Raw genomic sequence first — 25,527 nt, 5'->3', positions numbered from 1 at the left:
TTGATGTATTATCTAGGATTTAGTTACTCTTTTAAACCTTTTGCTTTAATGTTGCATTAAAAAAATTAAAGTGGTTTACCTTGGCAGGAGCAAAGTATCAACTATTGATAGTATTCCCATTCATAGTTATTTTTGTCCTTGGTCATCTTTTGATTTTATTTCATGCCAATTTCAGTACCTGAACTTCAATGTGACTTTGAAAATGGAATTTGTAACTGGGAACAAGATACAGGAGATGATTTTGATTGGACCTGGAACCAGGGTCCAACGTCAACACTTAATACAGGGCCGATGAAGGATTATACTTTGGGCACAGCTAAAGGACACTATCTCTACATAGAATCTTCTGAACCACAGGTTTTCCAACACCGAGCTGCTTTACTCAGCCCGATCCTTAATGCCACTGATGTAGAGGGCTGCACCTTCCGCTTTTATTACCACATGTTCGGAAAGCACATTTACAAGCTGGCCATCTACCAGCGAATCTGGAACAACACAAGAGGACAGCTGCTATGGCAGATATTTGGGAATCAAGGCAACATTTGGATAAGGAAACACCTCAACATTTTCAGCAGGTGGCCTTTTCAGGTATGGATAATGGGCTTCACAAGGTGTATTGGAAATGAATCAGGATGTCTAAGGAATATGAAAGATCACTATATTCTTGAATTAAAAGTAAGTGAAATTTGATCAGTTACTTTGACACACATTTGTCATTTAATTAAGGGTGTACCAAAGCTCGTTCGGTTGCTTTCCTCCTTGACTACCCACAATAATGTGATTAAAGTCTCTAAAGCTGGACACACGGCATTGGACACAGCTGCCGGGTCCTCCAGTTTTAAGTAATTGTTGTGCTGAAATGAAAAACTTGGAGGAAAAGAGTTTCACACAATCTTTTGTCTTCTGCAAAAAGTTCAGACTCTCAAATTTGTTATTTTGAATCTATCATTTGACTTTTTCACATTTTCGTAGGTAAGCAAAAAACATCCAGGAAGAGTGCAGGCTTTGTTGGAAAAGCTATTCTGGGGCAGAACCAGAGTCTGAATCTAGGTTTCGTACTCTTGGCGGAATATTCTTTACTCTTAATCTTACCTGCCTTCTCCTGAAAGTCAGACTTGCAATAGAAAGTTCAAATGCTTATGTGGCTTTTACAGTTTTGTGAAGGACTTTTGCATATATTATCTATTTGATTCAGCAATTCCTTGTAGTGGGTAAGTCAGAGATCCTTTTTGCCAATTTTATAGATATAAAGGAAAAAACTCAGGTTGTTGTTTATCCCTGGCCAAATAGATGGTAAGCAGGAAAACAAAGACTTGGACTAGAACCCACAAGTGTCTAGTTAATTCATGTTCTTTCTGCTTCCAATATGTCATACAGCCTGTAACATGTAGGAGCGTTGAATATTGTTTTCCCCTTTTGGCCAAATAGATCTACATATATGATATATTGGAAGAAACTTCTTACCTTTACTGGCTAAACTTTTTTTTTTTTTTTTTTTTGCATATACCAAACTTCTCAGTTACCCTAATTAAAAGCACTGTCTTTATCTGAATGCCTCGAGTTAACAGTTTTGTAGCCAAGAACTTAGCTCCAGGCCAGCTGGTACATCAATGCCATCATAGATGTACATTGTACGTGCTCAGTAGAGAACACATTGGGATTGGTGATTTGTCCAGATAGACATAAGCTGAAATCATGAGAACTAATCTGCCATGTGCAGAGTGATATTTTGCAGTTCAGCCACAATGGTAAGATGCAGGTAATCGTGTGAAATGAAATTGAAGAGGGATCTTTTTTTTTTTTTTTCCTTTTTGAAGAGGGATCTTTGACTTTTATTTAATAATGGCTTATCCACTTCAAATTAATTCTTAGTCTAATCAGGTCAATTGTAATTTGGGCTTCACTAGTATTTAATGGATAAACTCTACTTATGATATTTAGTCAAGCATTGGTTTCCAGAAGACAATCAGCTTGACACGGGAACAGCTTCAGAGTCAGTTGACCGTGGAACTAACCAAGGAATCCTTTGGTTGTGAATATAAAACATAAATATTGAGATCTGAAACCAATCCTGGCTTATACAGAATGCTCTATTTGATTTTATCCAAGGGTTCTTTTTTTTTTTTTAATGAATTTTAGACATAAAAAGATGAAATCAGAGATTCTGCATGCTGTGTAGATGATCTGTTTAAGATGGTAAGGACTGGGTCCAATTTAAGCAACAGGATGTGTTTGTTCATCGGGTAATGGATATACATAGCTTCTGTTCTAGTGAACAAGAGCAGCAACAACCAACGTTGTCATTGACTGTGACACTGCAGGTGAAGTTACCTGGTATCATGCCCAGCAGATAACAGGTACTCATTAAATATTTGTTTAAAAGAAAAATTCAAAGATTTTTCAGGATCATTCATTTAAAATGAAATACATGGGATAGGACCAGATTGTACACGCAGGTGTAGGAACTGTTTGGCTTATTAACATCAGTTGAAATAATCAGCCACTGCTTTTATGTGTGGCATGGTCAGCAAGTCATTGCATATAAAACTTCAGGTCACACTTCTACTTTTTATTATGAGCTTTAATTGAGATATAATTGATATATTATAAACTATACATATTGAAAGTTTTGAAACCATCACCACAATCAAGATAATTCAAATATAAATGTACAGCATTTTAAAATCTTTGCTGATATCCCTTCGTAATACCTCCTTCTGGTCCTCACTTCCATCACTGATAACCACCGAACTGCCTCTCAGTGTACATTAATGTACACTTCCCAAACTTTTATACTGTAAGTGAAATAGTACAGTATGTACTTTTTTTCTGATGTATTTCATTCAGTGTAATTATTTTGAGATTCATTCTTATTACAGAATATATCAATACTTCATTTTCTATTGCTGAATGGTATTCCATTATATGGATACAGCACAGCTTCTCCATTTACCTATTGATCAGAATATGGGTTGCTTGTAGTTTGGGCTATTATAAATAAATCTGCTGTGAATATTTGTGTGTAAGTATTTATATGAACATCTGCTTTCATTTCTCTTGGGTAAATACCCAGGAGTGGAATGGCTGGATCATATAGAAGGAGTATGTTTAACTTTTTAAGAAACTCTTCCACTGTTTTTCAAAGTATACCATTTTTTTTAACATCTTTATTAGAGTATAATTGCTTTACAATGGTGTGTTAGTTTCTGCTTTATAACAAAGTGAATCAGTTATACATATACATATGTCCCCATATCTCTTCCCTCTTGCGTCTCCCTCCCTCCCACCCTCCCTATCCCACCCCTCTAGGTGGTCACAACAAATTATACCATTTTTGATTCCCAGCAAAATATGAGAGTTCCAGTTCCTCCACATCCTAGTTAATACTTGTTATTATCAGTCTTCTTAATTTTAACCATTCCAAGTATACAGTGGTTATCTCATTGTGGTATTGATTGCAATGACCTAAGTATTAATTATGTTGAACGTATTTTTATGTGCTTATTTGCCAAACAAATGTCTAGTTTCAGTTGTCTGTTCAAATCTTTTGCCCTATTTTTAAATTGGGTTTTTTTGTTTTCTTATTATTGAGTTGTGAGCTTTTAAAATATTTTCAGGATGCAAACCTTTTATCAGATATATATGAAATACAAGTATTTTCTCCTAGTTTGTAGCTTGTCCTTTCATTCTTTTAAGAGATTTTTTTGAAGAGCATATTCTTTTGAATTTTGGTGAAGTCCAGCTTACCAATATGTTATCCCATGTATCAAGCTTTTGGGTTGTATCTACGAAAGCTTTAACTAACTCAGAGTCCCCAGAACTTTCTCCTCCTCTCTCTCCTCTCCTTTAGAAACATCCATTACACGTAAATTAAGCTGCTCGAAGTTGTCTCACAACATTAACAAAATGAAGACTATACAGTCATCTCAATACTTGCAGATAGAGCATTTGACAAAATTCAGCAATTTTTTTCTTATTAAAAATCTCTCAATAAATTAGATACAGAAGGAATATACTTCAACGTAATAAATATGGTAGGTCCACAGATAACATTAACTCAGTCATGAAAAGCTGAAAGCTTTTCTTCTAAAATCAGAAACAAGACAATGAGAGGCTCACTTTCACCATTTCTATCCAAAGTAGTACTGGAAGTCCTAGCCAGAGCAATTAGGCAATAAAAATAAATAAAATGCATCCAAATTAGGAAGGAAGTAGTAAAACTGTGTTTGCAGATGACATGATCTTGTATATAGAAACCTCTAAACACGCCACCAAAGAACTTTTAGAACTAATCAATGAATTTAATATAGTTGTATGACAGTAAATCAACATACAAAAATTAGTTTCATTTCTATGCAAACAGTGAATGATCTGAAAACAAAATTAAGAAAACAATCCCATTTACAATATCACCAAACAGAATAAAATATTTAGGAATAAATTTAACCAAAGAGGTGAAAGATCTGTACACTGAGAACTATAAGACATTATTGAAAGAATTTGTAAGACTAGTAAATTGATAGATGTCCTATTTTCATGATTTGGAAGTATTAATATTGTTAAAGTATTCATACTACCCAAAGGGATCTATAGTTCAGTGCAATCTCTCTTGACATTCATTTTTTATGGAATTAGGAAAACAATCCTAAAATTTGTACAGAATCCCAAAAGACCCTGAATAGTCAAAGCAATCTTCAGAAAGAGGAACAAAGCTGGAGTCATCACTGTTCGTGATTTGAAACTGTAGTACACAGTACTTATATTCAAAACATTTTGTTTCTGGCATAAAAACATACACATAGAGAACCCAGAATAGAGAACCTGGAAGTGGACCCAAACATATAGTCAACTAATCTTTTTTAAGGGTTCCAAGAATACATGGGGAAAGGATAGTCGCTCTTTAGTAAATGGTACTGGGAAACCTGAAAAATATATTATCTTGAATATTTTGATTTTCAAATTCAATATGTAACAACTCAAAGATTAATAGTTCCAGTGATTCCTTGAGTAAACTGTTTTTCCAATAAGATCACAATTTAGTAAACTAATAATTTTGACTCTCCAAATGCTACTCTTGTGATCTGAAAAATGTGTTTATTTATGTGCCATGGAGAATGACAGATTGATTCCAAAAGGCTAATTTTCAAAATATATCAATGTTGTGAAATTGTACCTATTTTCCCTACATGTTTCCTAAATATATTTTAGAGGACACTTCCAGATTTTCATAATACAGAAACAAAAATTATGCTGTAATAGTCTTGTGTAGGAGAATAATGGCATGGAAGCTACCTAAATGTCCATCGACAGATGAATGAATAAAGAAGATGGGATATATATATATATATATATATATATATATATATATATATATAAAATGGAATATTAACCATAAAAAAGAATGAAATAATGCTATTTGCAGCAACATGGATGGACCTAGAAGTTATCATACTAAGTGAAGTAAGCCAGAGGGAGACAAATATATGATACTGCTTATATGTGGTATCTAAAAAAAGAAGATACAAATGAACTTATATACAGAACAGAAATAGACCCACAGACATAGAAAACAAACTTATGGTCACCAAAGGGGAAAGGGGGGGTACATTAAGAATTGGGATTAACATATGCACACTACTATATGTAAAATAGATAACTAACAAGGACCTACTGTATAACACAGGAAACTGTACCCAATATTTTATAATAACCTATAAGGGAAAAGAATCTGGAAAAGAATATATATATACATATTTATATGTATAACTGAATTACTTTGCTGTACACCTGAAACTAACACAACATTGCAAATCAGCTATACTTAAATTAAAAAAAAAAGACTTCTTTTAGTTTTTTAAAACATTATTTAGAATTTCTTAGAACTCCCTGCTAATTCATTTCCCCAGCATGCATTTTGGATAGGAGACATGTCTCTTTTTTCTGAGTTTATACCATCAGCAGTAAATTTCCATGAAAAATCAATACATCAGAACTTGTTAATAGAGCACCCTATTTGCAAGGTCATATTCGCATGTCAGCAAGGAAGAATATTTGAGCCATGCTCAGTTGTAGAGGTTGCTGAATGAAAATGAGAAAGAAGGGACACTTTATTACAACTATTTTGAAGAAAACTCAAATGATAGCTTCTAAAGAGGTTTCAACTCTTATAATGCTGATCATACTCCTGCCCTGCTGAAAGGACAATTTCTAGCAAAGGGAACACAATGAGATTCTTCTTCATTTCTGCTCTCACCTACACATCACATTTTTACTTACACTTAAATGAGAGTCTAGGTACATAATGAGAAGGAACTGTTTCACACAAATACCCATTATCTGATGTTTTCAGCAGCCTTTATTGGTGGTGCACTGTATCAGAATCCTAAAACACTCCATTTTGAATTATTTAACAATAAAATCAGCTCAAGCACTTTCTCACTGAGTATTTGACCGAGTTGTACTCTTGAACCTCCAATATTAAGAATTTATTAATTCACAGGGTTTTTCCATCCTACCTTTGGACACACTGACAGAAAATATTTCCTTATTCAGAATTGAAATCTGTCTCCCTTTTGCTTTTCTCTTGGAGGATTGAGTTTCTTGGCACGGATTCAGTATCAGCAGCAGTCACTGATAAGTATTGCAAAAAACCTTGTTTAATGCAACTTATTAATTCTTTGGCATCACAAGAACCAGTATTTACAAGCTTCTGCTTACTTTTTCCTGACATGACCTCGTTTTCTGAAGTATATCTTTGTGTATGAGGTAGGCCCAAGGAGAGGACATGGGCTTTCAAAGAAAATATTCTTTGGCCAGACCTCTTAATGCCACAGAACTTTCTGACTAAATCTGAAAGAATTGTGTAGTGTTCTGGTAACATCCTTCAGTAACAAAGAAAAAGAGATTTTTCCCCGATGGATTTTGTGAAAAGATTTTAAAAATTTTATTCATAATCATAATTTACTTTTTCATATGTGGGATATATCTTTAAATCCTAGGTGATGCATCATTTTTCAGTACTTCTAGGGAAAATGTTTCATAAGTTATGTTGCAAATAAAATAGGACCATATTTAATAATGTTAAGTTGATCCCACTTTTTGTGAAATTATATACAGAAATGCTAAAAGTATAAATTATTTATGCAGCCTCATATAACATTTTTCTTCCAAGTGTGTAGAGTTTGCTAGAATTTGCATTGAAAGGTTTTGCATAGAATCTGCTGGCTTGAAGCCTGTGTAAGCAACACTCATAGATCTGTTGCTTACTGAACAGCCTACTAAATCTTATTTTACAGTCTTAAGTTTCTCATGGGCTATGTTCTTCCACTGAATTCAAATATAATCACAGCTTTGTGTGTCAGCTCTTCATCACATCCTGATACAAAGTGATGAGCTTGGTTTCTGGTGTGAAGAATGTGTGAGTAGAGAAGGGAAGAAAAGTTTAGGTAGAGAGTATTACAAGAATGCAAGGTTCAGAAAGCAAGTCTAATTTCTTAATAAATCCATTATTTAAATCCTACTCATTATGACTTATGTAATACTAAACGGCATCTAATATTTTTGACCCTCCAAAATTATAGTAGAATATTAATATGGGTCATTAAACATTGGAAAAATACTTTATATATATTATTAATATATATTGTATATTATGGGTCATTTAGAAAGTGATAGAAATTAATACATGCTATAGTAGTATCCAAAATATTTATATAATCCATGCTGAAAAGAAACAGAAAGAGAAAGACAGACTTGGGTTGTTGGGTTTAACTTTTTAAAATTGCTGATCGGTTGGTAAAAAAAAGAAAAAAGAGTTAGAAAAATAGTAATTATGAATGTTTTAATTCCAGTGTGTCTTATCCCTTTTCAGTCTGTGGCCTATTTGAAACTTCATGTAACTATGCTTTGGTTTGTTTTTGTCTCTGGTTTGGTTTCTTTTTGTCCCTGGTGTTGCATATATGAGCCATTTGGGTCCTTTCTACTCATGCATACTTCCAATTCCAAATCCTTTTACCCTCCCTTCTGGCTAGAGCAGTAAAATGGAGTGAGAAAACATAGACGCTGTGTGTGTGTGTGTGTGTGTGTGTCTGTGTGTGTGTGTGTGTCTGTGTGTGTGTGTGTGTGTGGAGGGGGGGTGTCACCGTGTCTGATTTTGCAGATTTTGCCATAGCGAGGCTGTACGGCTGAGGGGCTCTGAATGGGGTTGAAATCTCAGTTGTGAGGTTTATTTGCCATTTTGGAATTTGCGCAAAAGTGCTGGCTATACTAACAGCTGCCATGCTGGTCTCTTTTCGAGAAAGTTTTAAACTACACTTGTGTGAAGCTGCAATATGAGGAAAAGTGCATTAGATTATCAGGGCAGAATTATTTTGCTAAAAACTATTCTCTAGGTAGCATACTGGATATGTGTCTTCTTATTCAGACAGTGTCTGTGTATTAATCTGGATAAACAAAAGCAATAGTTTATTCCCCTCTGATGTATCGTTCACCCTCTAGGAATAAACTATGAAATGTCTTTCAAATGTGTTTTTCTCTGCTGATACAAAATTATTTTAATCATGTGTAACATTTCAAATTTGCCTTTTCTTTGCAAGTGTTTCTTTTTTTGATTTTTTTTAACAGTATAACATATTGAACCAAATAGTTCTGCTTGCTTATATTAATGACGCATGATTTTGGCTTTTATCTTCAGTAGAAAATCAATGTGTCAGTGTTGGCCAAGAAAAAGGTATGGGACCTCTTTGTAATTCTTTGTCAAGTGATTGCTTTATCTTGATTTATGCCTTTAAACTTTTTCGCATTCAGCAGAAAATATTGTGTCGCTATCTGTGAGAGCAAAGCGCTATATACCAATTTATGCTCTGAGTGCAGACTCCTTCCAGAATTGTTTATGGAATGTATCAACTCAAAACAGATTAGGGACGCAATGCCTTCTTCCTTCTTAAACATGTCAGATTGATGATTTTGGTTCAATCCAAACTTTTATATTAAAATTTTTAGTAAAGTGTTCCTTTATAAGATAAAAGGAGATTGTAGGTGATTATTATTCTACTGCTTCCCAGAATTTCGGTGTCTGAAAAGAAACTCAGTGTTCTTGGTCTTCGCAAAATTACCCCCTCTTTTATCAGGCTTGCCGTTTGGAACTGTTCTAGGACGTGTACGGAAATTATTTTCAAAACAGCATTGTCAACTATGGCCAAACTGAAATCTGATTATAAACTTTTGAAAGCTAATTTCTTGAAATAGAATTCAAGAAATCATCTTCCAAGTAACCAAGTGTTTTTACCCAAACACCCATTCTGGTTTGCTTTGTCATGTCATTATTTGTGTTGGAAACACAATATTTCATTGTTACCATCTTGAACTTTTTATTGAACTTAAAAATGATTCGGCCCATTTTGCACTTGTGTAGAAGATGTTCTTTACATTTTATGATATAAAGCCTTCTGACAAGGGGAGGAAAAAAAAACATGAATAAATGTAATTCTTAAAAACGTTTACGGTTAAAGATGTTTACTGATCCCTGAACCAGTCTCCAGGAAGATTAAGGGTGGAGAATGAAGATGGAGGAAAATTGTAAAAATGGTGAAAAATAGAAGTCAGTCCCCATAATCCCAAACTTATGATCTATTGGGGGAATTCTGTGAAGTACCTAAAGCCTTTACGCTGAATATCTGACAAAGAACTTTTTTCTTCCCAATTTCTCTGCGAGTTGCTATCTATGGAAATTTTATTTGAATTTGGAAACTTTGAAATTTTCAGGACATTTGAGAGGCTTGTAGAGACTACTTTATGATATGTGAAATGAGGACTATTCTGGAAAATCTGGAATGTGTGTCCTTGTATATAAATACATCCTTATCAGGTATAGGCTATTTGCATACTTCTGTGTCTCCATGCACATATGTATATGGGCAAATGCATATAAATATATTTTCTATTATTAGCAGGATTACTATGGTTTTCATTTGTATATATCGTAAGTATAATCATCCTTTTAACTGCAGGGCCCCGATTATTGCTTCAGTCCGTACAGAGCAGTCCTTCGCCCACTGTGTTCCTGGCTGTAACTTCATCTTAATTATAACACAGTCAAAGGCAATTAAAATATACTAGGAAGTGTCAAAAAAGCTAGGGAGCACCCAGGCTCTATCTTAGGATAAGGCTGTATTTTTCTTTATCAAATACGTTGTGTAACTACTTGTTTTGACCTCCAAGACTCTATTGCCCCTCCTCTGTTGTTGTCCCTGACTTTCAGATCTTTGATTTGATTACATTTTAAGATTTATTTTTGCTACTTTCTTGGCTTCTCTGCTCTGATAGGAAGCGACTCTATAACTCTTAACATTATCTTTGCTCAGATAACTGCTAATGATCGAGGTAGGTGTATGACGTGTCATTCTATCTAAGTCAACTTTATGCATTTGGAACTACAATTCTTAGTGTTATTCTTACATTGCAAATTATAGTGCTATACTGCTGCCACAATTTATGCAGTGTTGGAGAACTTTACATCGACTTGGAACTACTATTTGGTGTAAAACATGAGTTAATTTTAGTTTGCGTTTTCAGTAGCTCAGATTTAAGTGGTATTTTTGATACAATAAATTTAACTTTTACTCTGTTATAAAGTGAATTCAATCTATTGAAGAAGATGTAATATGGACTTTAGAGTAAAATTGCCTAAGTTCAAATCCTGGCTCTGTCGTTTATTAGCTGTGTAGCCTTAGGAAAACTATGTAACCTCTCTGTGCCACAGTTTCTTCACTTGTAATCGGGTATAATACTAGTACTACCTTGTATAGTTTTTTTTGAAGATTACATATATTAATATATACATATATAAGACATTTAGAAAAGAGCTAGGCATACAGTAATCACTCAAATGTTAGCAATAACAACAGGTTTAATGTAATAATAATAAATATAATAGGAGTTATTAAGTTTAAAAATAAAAATTGAAGTGTGTCACTGAACTAGAATACCATTATATGATCTTTTTCTCCTTTCTAAATGGTTGAGGAGATAAAAGCCTTTTCCTCTACCTTTGTGCCTAATTCTTCTAAATAAATAAAGAAAGGCGTTTCTCGCCTCCTGGTAGCCAGCACAGACTACCTGTTCTTTCTCTCTTTTTGTTTAACCTGTTCTTTCTCTTGTCTTGTAATATAATGATAAAAAGTCAAGGTAAAAATAGTACTGAATAATAGTTATGGGGGTCGTAATGACTGAGTCTACTGAAATTTAAAGGATAATAAAGGAGTATTATGAAGCACTTTCTGCCAATAAATTGGACTACTTATATGAAATGAACACAAATTACCAAAACTGACTCAGGAAGAAATAGGAAACTCAAAGAGCCCTGGCTCAGTTAAAGAAATTTAATACACATTTAGAGCTTCATGCAAAGAAAACTCCAGGCACAGATATGTTCACTGGTTAATTATATCAAAGTCTTTCAAAAAATAAAAACAAAAAAAGAGGAGGAAACATTTCCCGAGGCCAGTATTATCCTCATACCAAAATCAGAAATGTCACAAGAGAAGAAAATGACAGATCACTATCTGTTATGAACTTAGATTTGACATTCTTAACACAATTTTAGCAAATTAATTTCACCAATATTAACAAAATGATAATATATCATGACCAAATGGGATTTATCTCAGTAATGCTTCCTTGGGTTCCATTTCATTAATTAGCTTTAGCAAAAAGTGACTCCTTTCAGGACTTTCCCAGCCTCTCTAGGTGTGGTGTTTTCATGGTTCCGACTGGTGTCTATTCTAATAATTATGGCCTTATCTTCGCCTTTCATGCCTCTAGCTTGACTTGCATTATGGCATGTAATCCAGATTTATCCTATGGATCAGTAGTTTCCACCTGCATCAAAGCAGGTCTTTTTCTCTCCCCCTCAATATTGCCTACATTTTTTTGTCCTCACATAACAAAAAATAAAAATAAAAACCCAGCTTTTGTCTGTAGTCCCCACATGTCATTCACTTAGTTGTAAATATCTAGATCCAACCTTTATTTTATTTTTTGGATTAAGTTTATTACTTAAGGTGTATAATACAAACTGCTTATTATAGCCATATGTATATGCAAAATAAGAAGGATAAAATGTAAATAATTCTGATAATTTTCAAAAAAATATTGGCATGATATTCTCAAGATGATGGTGTCCTGTAGAATAAAATTGTTCATGCATAAATTAATTAATTTTCATTAAATAGTTGTTAATTGTACAGAAAAGTTTAAGCATTTACATTAAGGTTAGGATCAGGGAATTGAGCTTGATATCTACTATTACTTAATAATACTATGCATATTTAATAATATAATACTATTTTAACTTTATATTATTAAACATATTTATTTTTAAAATTTTTATTGGGGTATAGTTGATGTACAATGTTGTGTTAGTTTCAGGTGTACAGCAAAGTGAATCTGTTACACCTGTACATATAGCCACTCGTTTTAAAATTCTTTTCCTATATAGGCCATTACTAATAAGGACCTACTGTATAGCATAGGGAACCCTACTCAATACTCTGTAACAGATCCAACCCTTATAGTCACTATTCACAGAATTTCCTGACATACTCCCAGAACTGCTACTGCCCACTGACAGAAGGTCTGCCTGTATTCAGTGGAAAGGTGGTGTCATCTGTGGATGCTGCCAAGGTGTAGGATGCTGAGCATCTTGATCAGTCTGAGTCCTGGGAAGGGGGAGAGAATTAGCTTCTCTTTTTCCCTAACTCCGTATACCTCCATGTTATGTTAATAATGATTCCTCTCTAGGGGTTCCTAAACAAAAGAAAACAAAAGCAAAATGTAGCAAAAGACACATGTTTAAACAGACTTTGAGTGTTAATATATAGATTTTACTTTAACTTTTCAGTATCTGTCACCGAACAGAATAGGTGATGTAGTTTTGATTCACTGGCCATGAATTAGCTCTGTCCACACAAAGTTTCTCATGAATAGTTTGTTGTGGGCACCGTCGTCCATGACCCAAATCTCCTTCGGGACCGAAGCGCTCCTCCCCTAGCTGCTGGGACTGCTGGCAGCTAATGCCTCTCAGCTGATTCTCTCTCGAGAAACTGCATTCAAGAGAGTTGACTTGCCAAGGGGATGCCTCCCCTTGAAGACAGCCCGTATCTGCAGTATGGTCAATGCGGGTCTAAAAGCTCAGTACCCTTGCCTCAATGTAGGACAACTTGGAAGGACTGTCCCAGCTCCTGGGCTCCCCGTTTGCTTGGCTGAGGCCTCTCTTGTGACTGCATCACAGCTCAACTGCTCCCTCCACTCAGTCGTTCCTCTCTGACTCCCCTCCAGTTGTTGGTTCCAAGTGAGTTCCCCGAGAAAATTTCTGTACCCAAATCTCTGTCTCATATCTGTTTTAAAAGGAATCTGGCCTGAGACCTATTTCCATGAGTTCTGGCCATAACCCTAATTAGTCACAGAAGCCCCAAGCCAAATCATGGAGCTTCTCCATTTCTACCAAAGCTTTACCCATGTAGATACAAAACAAAATAATTAACCATGGCTAATATTAAAATTCTATGTGCCAGGTCCTGTGTTTTGTATATTATCTTTTTATAATCTCCCCAAAACACTAAGAGGAGGGTTCTGTTCTTTCCTGGAGAATATAGGATCGTTCAGTAAAATGTAAACATTAGGAGAAGTAGGGTGAAGGACATAAGGGGACTTTTTGTGTTATTTTTGCATCTTTTCTGTAAGTCTAAAATGAGGTCAAAATAAAGGAATTTGAAGACATTGAGTAGTAGAACCAGGTTTTTAAGATTGCAGTGTGGCTCCAGAGTTCAAGTTCTTAAATACTAACATAAATTGCCTTTAAAGCAAAAGTTCTCTTGGACTCAAACCAGAGCAAAGTGACATGATTGTGTGCCTTTTTGCACAGAGTGAAATGGGGTGTTTATCCAGACAACAGGTAGCTAAAATATTCTGTTATGGATAAAAGTTTTATATAAATTAATCAGTCTAATATTAGCCCTTAGATTATAGTTACCTGAAAAACAGGGATGGATTTCTTGTCATTTTTGCTGTATCAGCCAGAATTAAAAGCACGTATGCAAGCATGAAGATGAATTTCAGTGAATACAGTCTTGTCAATATCCAAATAAATGAATATGTGACTCCCACTCTCTTCCCTCTTGCTTTTTCAGTGTTATAAAGATAGAATTAAATGGTTCAGGCAGTCTGCTTGTCCCCCTGCAATTTTAGTTAGTAGCACCTTATCTTTAACACTTTGTCATCTTTAAGCTGCTGCTTATTTTTCCTCACAGACCCCAGTGCTTGGGATGAAGAAGAATCGTTGTGTTTGAATAACACCATTCTATTAAAAAAAACTCTCCAAGAAACTAAAAAAATTTAGCTAGAAACAAATATTCTTCCTACTTATTTCCAGCATGGTGACCCTTTGTATTTTCATCACGTGTTAGAATGAAGAATTGATTATAGTTAATACGAAGCATAGTCTAATGTAATGAAAAACAAGATTGTAACAAAAAATGAGAATAACTTGAAAGTCAATTTGCTTCAAATTGAAGCTTTGGATTAAAATGAATTAGCTTATGTTCCATCATGTTTACAAAGAATTTATCTTATTTTTTTCAATTTGTTCCCTTTTTGGGGATAAAGTACCTTTGTTAGAGCTTTTCCTGTTAGATTACCCGATTAGTTATATTCAATTATTTTGAGATGGTTTTTATATGGAATTTTCTCGTTTTGTTTTTAATAGATATACATATTAGTTATGCTGAGTTTGATATATTTTGCTGTACATGTAAGACAAATATAATTTCCCAACTTTTTAAAAATACTGGGGAAACAATGTGTTAAAATGGAAATAACATCAAACCAGGAATTAAAATACCTGGATTCTAAAGATTAAATTTTCCATTAAGGGACCTAGTGACTTTATGGATGTTACTTAATCTTCTAATTACCTAATTTCTCATCAGAATAATGAAATAATCTATAAGTTGTTTCTAATTATAAAATTCTGTAAATTCCACTTTTTCACAATTGACTGAACTCTACAATTCTTCTTGCATGTTATAAGAGTCACAAAAATCCTTCTTAAGAAACTAAAACTTAGTTTTATCATATATTAAAAAAGCTTTCCTAAACTTTTATTAAGCTACCATGAATTTCAATTATTTTCGAGCCCCTAAAGTGCATTTAAGATCATAGTTTATGTTTTTACTTTCAGATAATTCAAATTCTACTGATAGCAACAGCTCTACTATTGTATATTTTAGAGATGGCCACTCGTTCCTCTCTCATTTTTTCTATCAGCAAAGAATGTTGACATACTGAAAGTAAATAATGAAATAATTTCCTGATAGAAATGGAACATAAACAGCAGAATGAACTTCTAAGCATAATCTCCTTCTGTAAAATTTAACTATTTTTTTAAAGTGCTCGTTCATGTCTCTTGATTTATCATTTGTTCACTGATATTAGGCCCTCCATTGCCCTAGGCACTGTGCCACTTGGTGTCGATACAGACACAAATAGTCATTGTCCTCATGGAGCATACATTCTAAAGGGGACAAAGTGAGAGAAACTCAAGCAAATAATTACAATGAAAATGATTTTTTTTTTAAAGAGTGACACCTGACTGGGTATGGTGATATCCAGGAAGGTGTTGTATGACTTAGGTCTTACAGCGTCTATAGGCAATAGCCCATGTTGGGGCTGGGGGTCAGGAGTAGGGAGTCACAGGAACCTATGCAGATACACACAGACGAGAAGCAGCATGCTGCTGTGAAGAACCGCTATGCTGATCGATAATTCATGGTGCATAAAGTTGGAGGCAGAGAAAGGTAGACAGAAGCCAGGTCAGGGAATGACTCATCTGTTATGGTCACGAATGAGTACATTGACCTAGAGCTGATGGGCACCACTGAGGTTTTAATCAGTTAAGTGAAACAATCCTAAGTGACTTCTAGATACATCACTCTGTGAGTGATGTTTGAAGAACACGTTTGAAGTAGGGCTTACCATTAAAAAACTGATAATAAAATTTAAAAATATATATAGATTTATATAGTTTAGTTTAGGTAGGAGACAACTGGGGCCTCAGCTAGGAACATGAGCTAGTACAGATGGAATGACAAGGATTCAAGAACTATCTAGAAAGTACTGCCATTGAGGCTTGCACGTGTGGTGTGAATGATGGGGAGTAACCAAAAGTAACTCATGATTCTGGTGGGAACAAGAGCAGGAGCGTCTGTTGAAATATAGAACAGAGGGTGAAAGAGGGGGTTTTAGGGAGAAAGATGAGTTGTTTAAAGACATTTTAAAACTTTGAGGGACGTCAAAGTAGAAAGGCTCAGCCAGTGGTTGGGGGAAAGAAGAAAAACAGTCTGAAGTTTAGGGAAGTATGGAGTGAAGGGAGGTTTGGGATAATCAACATATCAGTAGTGGTTGAAAATAGAGGATTGATTCATCCAGGGAGGGTGTTTATAAAGTGGGAAAACCAAAGAGCAGATAGCAGAATTAGGTGACTCATCATTGTACTTAAATAGTACTTGATGTATGGAGATGTTCTTAAAAGGTGCACATCTGCATCTCTTATAATACAAAGGAAAAAATTTCTCAGTTCCCACTTAAGAACACCTGGGCGCCACTTCTCCCTCTCTCAGCCCCACCTTTTATTTTAGCTTCTGCTGTAACAGTTCTGTGCAGGCTTTCACCTCGGGCTTGGACCACTTGGTGCAGGTGTGATAGGACAACACTTGCCTGGACCTGCCCACAACCCACGGGCTTCTGTCACTTAAAGAGGTGGGATATTCCTGCAGGTGCAGCCCCGAAGTGTGGGGAAGTTCATGCCCTGGGGGCTCACCCATGACCAGTAGGGGATGAAGCCCTTCCCTCCTCCCAGATTGATGGTTCTTAGACTATTCCATAGAGCTTCTCAGAAGGCCCATCAGGTCCCATCACAGTGATAGCCAAGCTGACAAGTCATCCTTATAAGCAGCCTTGCTTCCTTGCATGTCTCACTCTCTGCTCCTCATTCTTTCTTCCTGAGTTAACGTCTCAAAATATGTACTTCCAGTACTTAACCTTATATTAAGTAAAATACATTGATATTCTACTTATATCTCCAAAACCTAGACTCCTGCCTCTAAAACCACCAAAAGCCCATAAAATGGAAGGTTACTATATAGAAAATCTGGCTTTACAGGTTAAACTATAATTTTCAAAAATACTTTAAAATCTTACCATGGTTATGCCTTTCCTTTTTGTAAGCTTCACCTAAAAGCAGGGCTCGGCCAAGGTTATACCTAAGAGTCGAGTACATAAAATATATTTTGCATTTCAAAAGTTTATCTAAGACTTAAAATTGAGAGCATCTACAAATATTCCTAACACATTTTTTTTCCGGTTTCGGATCTAAATTGAGCACAAAACTTTTAAACTTTGATAGAAAGGAAATAAGGTTTCTAAAAAAGGCAAGTTTAAGACAGTTTAGCCTAAATTATTCAGGATTAAGTGATTTAAGATACTCTTATATTTTTAAATTATTTACTTAAAAAATGAAAGGCTGTGAAAGGACCTTTCAATTGTTATTGATTCTGACAGTCAAAACAGTTTTAATCTATACCAGGGGTTTGCAAACTTTTCTCGTCAAGAGCGAGGTAGTAAATATTTTAGGCACCCTGAGCCATAGGGTTGCTCTGTGACTACTCAACAGGGTCATGGTAGAATGAAGGCAACTTAGAGACTTAAAAACAAATTGAGAGAAAAAAAATTGGTATGGCTGTGTTCCAATTGATAAAACAAACTTTTTTTTTTAATAAAGCTTCCAATTAAAGAAGAAAAAAACTTTATGACTTTGTTGAACCCTGATCTTTACAATATGCCACTATGGATTCCACAAGATCATTATATTCTTTCAATATTATAATAGAAATAGGATTATTGTTGTTGATCTTAGAAATTGTATGTCATCCTTAGGCATGATTCTTTGTTTTTTTGTTTTTCTCATGTTGCCACATTACAAATTACCAGATTGAACATAACTTTTGAATATTTCCAAGCATTATGACTTGTTTAGGTTTGTTTAAAAGGCTGCATAATTAGACAACACTTTCAGGCCTTTTTTCTCTTACCCTGTAGACAGATCACACTGATTATTAACTGAAAGGTATATTGGGAATTGTATCAATTCTTCCCAATCATCTAGGTTTAGGAATACATACTAAAAGCAAGCTTGGTATACAAACGGTCTTCTGCCGACTCAGAAGGCTCCTCTGATGAGGTGAAAACAAAGTATATGTTTTCCGAAGGCTTAATAGAACTGAAGAGAGGTCACTAACACAAGGATGGAGGAGACGCAAAAGAGCATGAAAGTGAGGGTTTGACAGGGCAACCTTATTTTTAACTCTCAGATTCTTATGAATTATATGGAAGTGAATGTCCTATCCTTAAATTACGCCAAAGGAAACACTTTTAATAATCTGTATGGTATGACTTTCCATTCTCCTGTCGAAAACTCTGTCCTAAACTGTCTAGTTTTTAAAGAATAGTCTCTTTAACCCAAGGTTTAAGATGTTAGGTGATGTTGATTTTTGTATTACCACATCACACCATGCCGTTTGTACGCATGATTTACTACATTTATTCCTCCATTCACTGCTTCCTCAGGTGTCTTACCTTCCCTTGCTTACTTAGATAATTTTATGTAAAATTAATTTTTAAGAGATTAGTGAGAGGTGAAACTTTGGTTTCCATGGGATTCAAAATTAAGAGGGCTTCAGGGCTCATGACTTTCGTTTTTAAAGGCCGTTGCTTGCATTTTCTACAGAACCAGCAGATATGTCAACCTGCAATTCAGAAAGCAAACTGTTTTATATGTATATTTAGATTTTAGATTTGCTTTGAGACTTAATTATTGCAAAGTTCATCTACCTACCAGAAAGGCTGTAGACTAATGGTTTTGTGCCTTGGTCTCTTTAACACCTGTTGAAAACATTGTGTCGTTGGGTGTGAGTTAAGAACAAGGACAGCTGTGCCTGTCCTGTGCCTGCCTGTCTGTACCTTCTGCAGAGGCCCCACTGAACCAGGACCGTGAGGACAGGGCAGTGAGGATGGCATCTCAACTGATTTAGGGTAACTGTTGATTTCTATCTGTGAACTTGCAGCATTGCCCAGCATACCTTTTAAAATCCTGGAGATGAGAAGCAGGTTTAAATGAAGTCTGTACTAAGTGGCTTGCATATTGTGCTAGTTTTAATTTTGTTTCAACATTGAAATATTACCGTTAAAGGAGGCTCATATTCTGCATAAGCCTGAGTGCTGAGAGCTCACTGTGAGATGCAGTATCATTTTTAGGTATAGCAGAGGTGATGGTAGACACCTAGAGGAATAGATTCTTAGGAAGTAGAAAGAGGGGGCTTATCGAAATTGAAAATAATTTTCTCTCAAGGCTTTAGTTGATATACAGGAGGCTACAAGATAAAACTAAAGATCTCCAGAGTTTAGGAAAAAGACAGCAAACTTTTACTATTGAGAAACAAATCTGTGCGTAATGTACATTCTCCTGGTAGCACTGAGTAGACAGAACCTGGTTTAAGAGGCATTCAGGGCTTCCCTGGTGGCGCAGTGGTTGGGGGTCCGCCTGCCGATGCAGGGGATGCGGGTTCGTGCCCCGGTCCGGGAAGATCCCACGTGCCGCGGAGCGGCGGGGCCCGTGAGCCATGGCCGCTGGGCCTGCGCGTCCGGAGCCTGTGCTCCGCGGTGGGAGAGGCCGCGGCGGTGAGAGGCCCGCGTACTGCAAAAAAAAAAAAAAAAAAGAGGCATTCATATACTATGTATTATCTCAGTTATTAGGTAGAATACTTTTTATCTCTAAGGCGTGTGTGTGTGTGTGTGTGTGTGTGTATATGAAGTGTCTAAGTTATCTAGCAAGGGATTTTATTTCTCTAGGAACCCACTTTATCCTTTCAAACACAGCATTAGGATTAGATTCGTAGTTCTCAAATGTTCCTAATTATCAGAACCACCTGGAGCATTTAAAAAAAAATACAGATTCTCAATCTTTACATGTACTATATCAGAAGCCCCAGAGGAGAGTCCTAAGAACCTGCATTTTTAATAAAAACCCTTGGTGATTCTAATGGTACGACAAGTTTAGGCAATATTAAATGATATCTAAACTAGGTGTCACAGTTACTTAATGTCTGAATTTATTTTTAAAATACCTGGAGATGTACTGTAAGTGTGACTATTCATTCAAGCTTATCTCTTAAATGGCATCAAGAGGCCTATTTTCTCTCTTAAACTGTATGTAAAAACACCAACTTAAATGTAGTTAATAGAAGATAGCTGAATTATAATAAATTATGATGTTTTACACTTCTAGCACAAGCTTTGCTTACCGGTGAAGATTTTATCTGTTTTTAATTCTGCCATAGGACACGCTCCCTTTCTATCTGGTAGACAACTGACTGTGTTAGCTTGCTGATACTGTCTCTTCAGAATATTCCACACTGCCTTCCCTCTACTGTCTATTCACCAAACATGCTTCTGATCTTGATTTTGTTCAAGATTTCCTCTCCTGATGACCTTAATTTGGTGACCAGCTGACACAGGTAGTCAGGCACATTTCTAGTTATGTTTTTATTTTACATTAATAAATTGGCATTTTTAGTTTATTTTCAGTTTCTGGAGAAACTGCCTGGGTCAGTGAAGACCAGACCCAAGGTGACTGTGTCAGGAAGCAGACACTGAGGGAAGGCTGGCTTAGACACTAGTGCATGTTTTCTTCTGCTGCAGAATGGCTCCGTATGAAGGAGAAAACCCCGGATGGAAATTGATCTGGGATTTCTGACCCAGTGCCCTAGAATCGGTTCTGGTTTGAGGCACTGCTGGAGACTAACTCGTCCTCTTAAAAAGAAACCTGGGGACAGAGACTGGACACCAGAGGGCAAGAAGGAAAAAGAAAACTTAGGCTTAACTCCTGTCAGATGTAGACGAGGTTGACTGAGTGTGGCTATTTTCCTCAGGCAGAGCTGAGATGAAAGCTGTCCTGCTGAGCCATCAGGGAGTGCAAAGAGAGAGCTTTTGAGAATAAGTTCCCTGTTTTCAAAGGGAAGTGATACGCTAATTTGTCAGAAATTGATATTTGATTTTTATTCTTGTTTGTACAAAAAATGCAATGCTTTATGAGTTTAGAAAAAAAAGTTAGTGAGCAAAATCACCAGAAGTGAGGGATGTTCTCTATCACTTAGTTTAATATGAAGATGTGGCTTTGTATCATTGATGTGTTTGTTTTTGTTTTGCTTTTGACCAACATTGGGAATCCTATTACACAAATGCGTGTAGTGAGAAGGGCTGCTACCCAGTTTGGTGAACATTTTTATGAAAAATATACGGCAAAATTTTGAGTACTCACACTCACACACACACACACACACGCACAAGAAAATTGAATTTGCCTGGCCAGACTAGATAATGCACCCAGTCTCACAGACTCACGATCCAGAAAGTTCGTCCAACACATAGATCGATGTATAAAGATTTTTTACATAGAAAAGCTGAAGAGCTTTCACATTGAAAGAGTAGTTTTTGTGCTAGCTGCCACATCTTCTCAAACTGAGAAAAAAATTTAAAACTTAAGAAATTAATGACCCTTAGCATGATAGAAAATTTAATAGCTTCATTAAAATATTCTCTTAATATTTTTATGGTAAGAAATAATATAACTTAATAAAGATATTTCTCAAATATTCAAGCATAACTTGGGTTGCAAGGACTTCCCAGGGTGTAAAACACTATGTAGATTTTGCTTTAGGTTTCTATAATTAAAATAATCCACTTTCCAAGCAGTTAGGGAGTGATATTGAGTTACTATGTTAGAGTTTGCAACACTTATGGATATTCCTGTATGCTGTTCTTGTAATTCTGCGGTTCAGTAATAAGGTCTGTTATATACTTTAGCCTTATCCTAAGCACAAATATATGTAAAATTATGGATTTTGATGAGCTAGATATTTTCCCCCTAAACTACATTATAATGCCCATTGTGTTAAAGTTAACAATCAAAATACACTCAAACACCATTTTACTATCCCCCATGGGGATACTTACATTTCCCCCTGTAAGTAATAAGAAAGATAACTGTAAAATCAGATTTTTATTTCAAGAAGTCAAATTTGAAGAACAATTAGAAAATGCACATTAGCAAATACTTAAAAGATAAATCTCAAATGACATAACTTTTTAAAGAAAAAAAATGTTATTAAAAGCACTGGTTTCAAAAGCAATTATTTTAACTAATGTGATACTTTAAAAAGAAAAAAGTGTTTGCTTTGGAAGAACATTTCTATGGGACAGTCTCATCTATGCTAAGACTTTGAAATACAAATGACGTAATGAGTATTAATGTGCCACAAAAACTTAAAGTGTCACACATATAGAAGATAGTTTATTATTAATATTATTACAGTGCTAAACACTTAGTAGATGTTACATATTTGTAATCAGGATTCATTATTATCTAAATACAAAGAACTACCTGAATTGGTCTTGTATTATTTGCATAGCTTCCCCCATTGTTTAACTCCTATCATTACTATCAGATTAGTAAAAAAGTTTAGAAGTCTAATAAAAGTAGAAGGAAAATGAAAAGTGAAAATTTGATTAAAGCTTTTGGGATTTTTAAACCAGTCAAGAATGAGACTTTTTTTTTTTTTTTTTAATGTTTTGGACATTATTTTACTATCTGAGTGTATCTGTAGACTATGGGTGAATTATTTAAACTTTCTGGGTCTCATTTATTCAAACAGAAAATAAAGGTTTTGGATTCTAAATGCTCTGTAAGGCCCCATTCTGCACTTAAATTTAAATTTAAAAGATCTTTTAAAATGTTGCGTAAGTGTGCATATAATTGATATAGCTATCAAATGTGTATAGATAGCTTAGAAGAAATCCTCCAATAAATAAACTTTGTATTATTCCAGATAGATAGAGTGATGCATGAGGAATAGCTGGAAGTTGAAGGGAAGAAGGGTCCGGAAATGTAGAAGTAAATTTAGGAAAAAGAGGAAAGAAGTTAGGAAAAAGAGGAAAGAAGTTAGCAAAACCATATAAATACAAGTAGACACTGAGTTGGAATCCAGGAAGAGGGCTGTGTAAAGAAGAGAAAGACACAGGGAGCTGTAAAAGAAAAAAGAAGCAGGATTTGTCAACAGTTTAGGTGTACCATATGAAATACTGGGACAAATCAGTATATGTTGCACCTTTTTGTCTCTGTAATAATCATTTGCCATTTGAAATGTGGGCAGTGAAGTATGACATCAAGAGTAACATCTATAGTTTTAGTTGAAATGAGAAGTTTTGTTTTTCCGTAACACAGTCAGGTGCTCACCCCGCAGTCATCAGGGTGCTGGGTGACGTGTGTACAGCTTTGTGTGTCCCTCAGTGAGCTTCATGTTGCTTGTCCTTAAAATCTCCAAGAAAAGACAGACATTGAAATGCACACATACCGATATAATTAAAAATGGTGAGAAGTTCTTAAAGGAAAATACCTTCAGCTTGAGTGATTAAGGAAGGCTTTTCTGAGGAAGTAATATCTAAACTGAGACTTGAAATGGGATTTTTAATTCACACTCATCATTGGGTGGCTATTATGAGATGCAGAACTAGAACAAAGGACAAATGTGTGTTATCATTTGGGTTTAAGTGTGTGATCTGATTTTCTCACTTTTGGTTGAGATCAGTTTTAAGAAGCACCTGCATAGAGGTAGGGGTAAATTTGGAGCTTCCTTTCATGAGGAGAATGAGGGGCACGTGATTACTTTTATAAAAAGGCTTACTGTATATTAAAATAATACATTGAAGTTCCACTCCTTCTCCTCTAAATATTATTTTTAATGATGTGGAGGGTAGAAAAAATGAGTGTTAATTGAAGAAAGAGAACCTTTAGGAATTTTAGTACTGTGTTTCTTAGAATTTAATTTTGGCACATGTGAACCAACCACTCGGACAGTATTACATTCTATTCTATTAAAATCCTATTGGAGGAGTTTCAAGATGGTGGAAGAATAAGACGTGGAGATTACCTTCCTCCCCAAATATACATCAGAAATACATCTACACGTGGAACTGCTCCTATAGAACACCCACTGAACGCTGGCAGAAGACCTCAGACCTCCCACAAGGCAAGAAACTCCCCACGTACCTGGGTAGCGCAAAAGAAAACAGAATAAACAGAGACAAAAGAATAGGGACGGGACCTGCACCAGTGAGAGGGAGCCGTGAAGGAGAAAAGTTTCCACACACTAGGAAGGCCCTTCGCGGGCGGAGACTGCCGGTGGCGGAGGGGGGAAGCTTCAGAGCCGCGGAGGAGAGCGCAGTAACAGGGTGCGGAGGGCAAAGCGGAGAGATTCCCGCACAGAGGATCGGTGCCAAGCAGCACTCACCAGCCCGAGAGGCTTGTCTGCTCACCCGCCGGGGCGGGCGGGGCTGGGAGCTGAGGCTCGGGCTTCAGTCGGATCCCAGGGAGAGGACTGGGGTTGGCGGCGTGAACACAGCCTGAAGGGGCTCGTGCGCCACGGCTGGCCGGGAGGGAGTCCGGGAGAAGTCTGGAGCTGCCGAAGAGGCAAGAGACCATTGTTTCAGGGTGCGCGAGGAGAGGGGATTCAGAGCGCAGCCTAAAGGAGCTCCAGAGACGGGCATAAGCTGCGGCTATCAGCGCGGACCCCAGAGACGGGCATGAGACGCTAAGGCCGCTGCTGCCGCCACCAAGAAGCCTGTGTGCGAGCACAGGTCACTCTCCACACCTCCCCTCCCGGGAGGCTGTGCAACCCACCACTGCCAGGGTCCCGGGATCCAGGGACAACTTCCCCGGGAGAACGCATGGCGCGCCTCAGGCTGGTGCAACATCACTCTGGCCTTTGTCGCCGCAGGCTCGCCCCGCATCCGTACCCTTCCGTCCCCCCGGCCTGAGTGAGCCAGAGCCCCCGAATCAGCTGCTCCTTTAACCCCGTACGGTCTGAGCGAAGAACGGACGCCCTCAGGCAACCTACACGCAGAGGCCGGGCCAAATCCAAAGCTGATCCCTGGGAGCTGTGAGATCAAAGAAGAGAGGGGTAAATTTCTCCCAGCAACCTCAGGAGCAGCTGATTAAAACTCCACAGTCAACTTGATGGACCGTACATCTGTGGAATACCTGAATAGACAATGAATCATCCCAAATTGAGGAGGTGGAATTTGGGAGCAACGATATATATATATTTTTCCCTTTTTCTCTTTTTGTGAGTGTGTATGTGTATGCTTCTGTGTGTGATTTTGTCTGTATTGCTTTCTTTTACCATTTGTCCTAGGGTTCTGTCTGTCCGGTTTTTTTTGTTTGTTTTTTAATTACTTAAAAATTTTTTTTCTTAATATTTTCTATTTTAATAACTTGATTTTATTTTATTTTACTTTTTTACTTTATTTTATCTCCTTCCTTCCTTCCTTCCTTCCTTCCTTCCTTCCTTCCTTCCTTCCTTC

At 36.3% G+C, this 25,527-nt stretch overlaps 1 protein-coding gene across 1 annotated transcript in view; it reads left to right on the top strand.

Moving 5' to 3' along the window:
- MALRD1 (MAM and LDL receptor class A domain containing 1) overlaps nt 1-25,527 on the top strand; it is a 653,641-nt gene that overhangs the window by 162,200 nt on the left and 465,914 nt on the right. The window contains exon 18 of the mRNA XM_024129703.1: nt 176-588. Coding sequence (XP_023985471.1) covers nt 176-588 — 413 coding nt within the window. The remainder of the gene's footprint in view (nt 1-175; nt 589-25,527) is intronic.

The sequence above is a fragment of the Physeter macrocephalus genome, chromosome 11 (assembly GCF_002837175.3).
Source record: "Physeter macrocephalus isolate SW-GA chromosome 11, ASM283717v5, whole genome shotgun sequence".
In the NCBI taxonomy this organism is placed as follows: domain Eukaryota; kingdom Metazoa; phylum Chordata; class Mammalia; order Artiodactyla; family Physeteridae; genus Physeter; species Physeter macrocephalus.
Note: the sequence above shows the minus strand (reverse complement) of the source record. Positions and strands in the feature narration are given on the sequence as shown.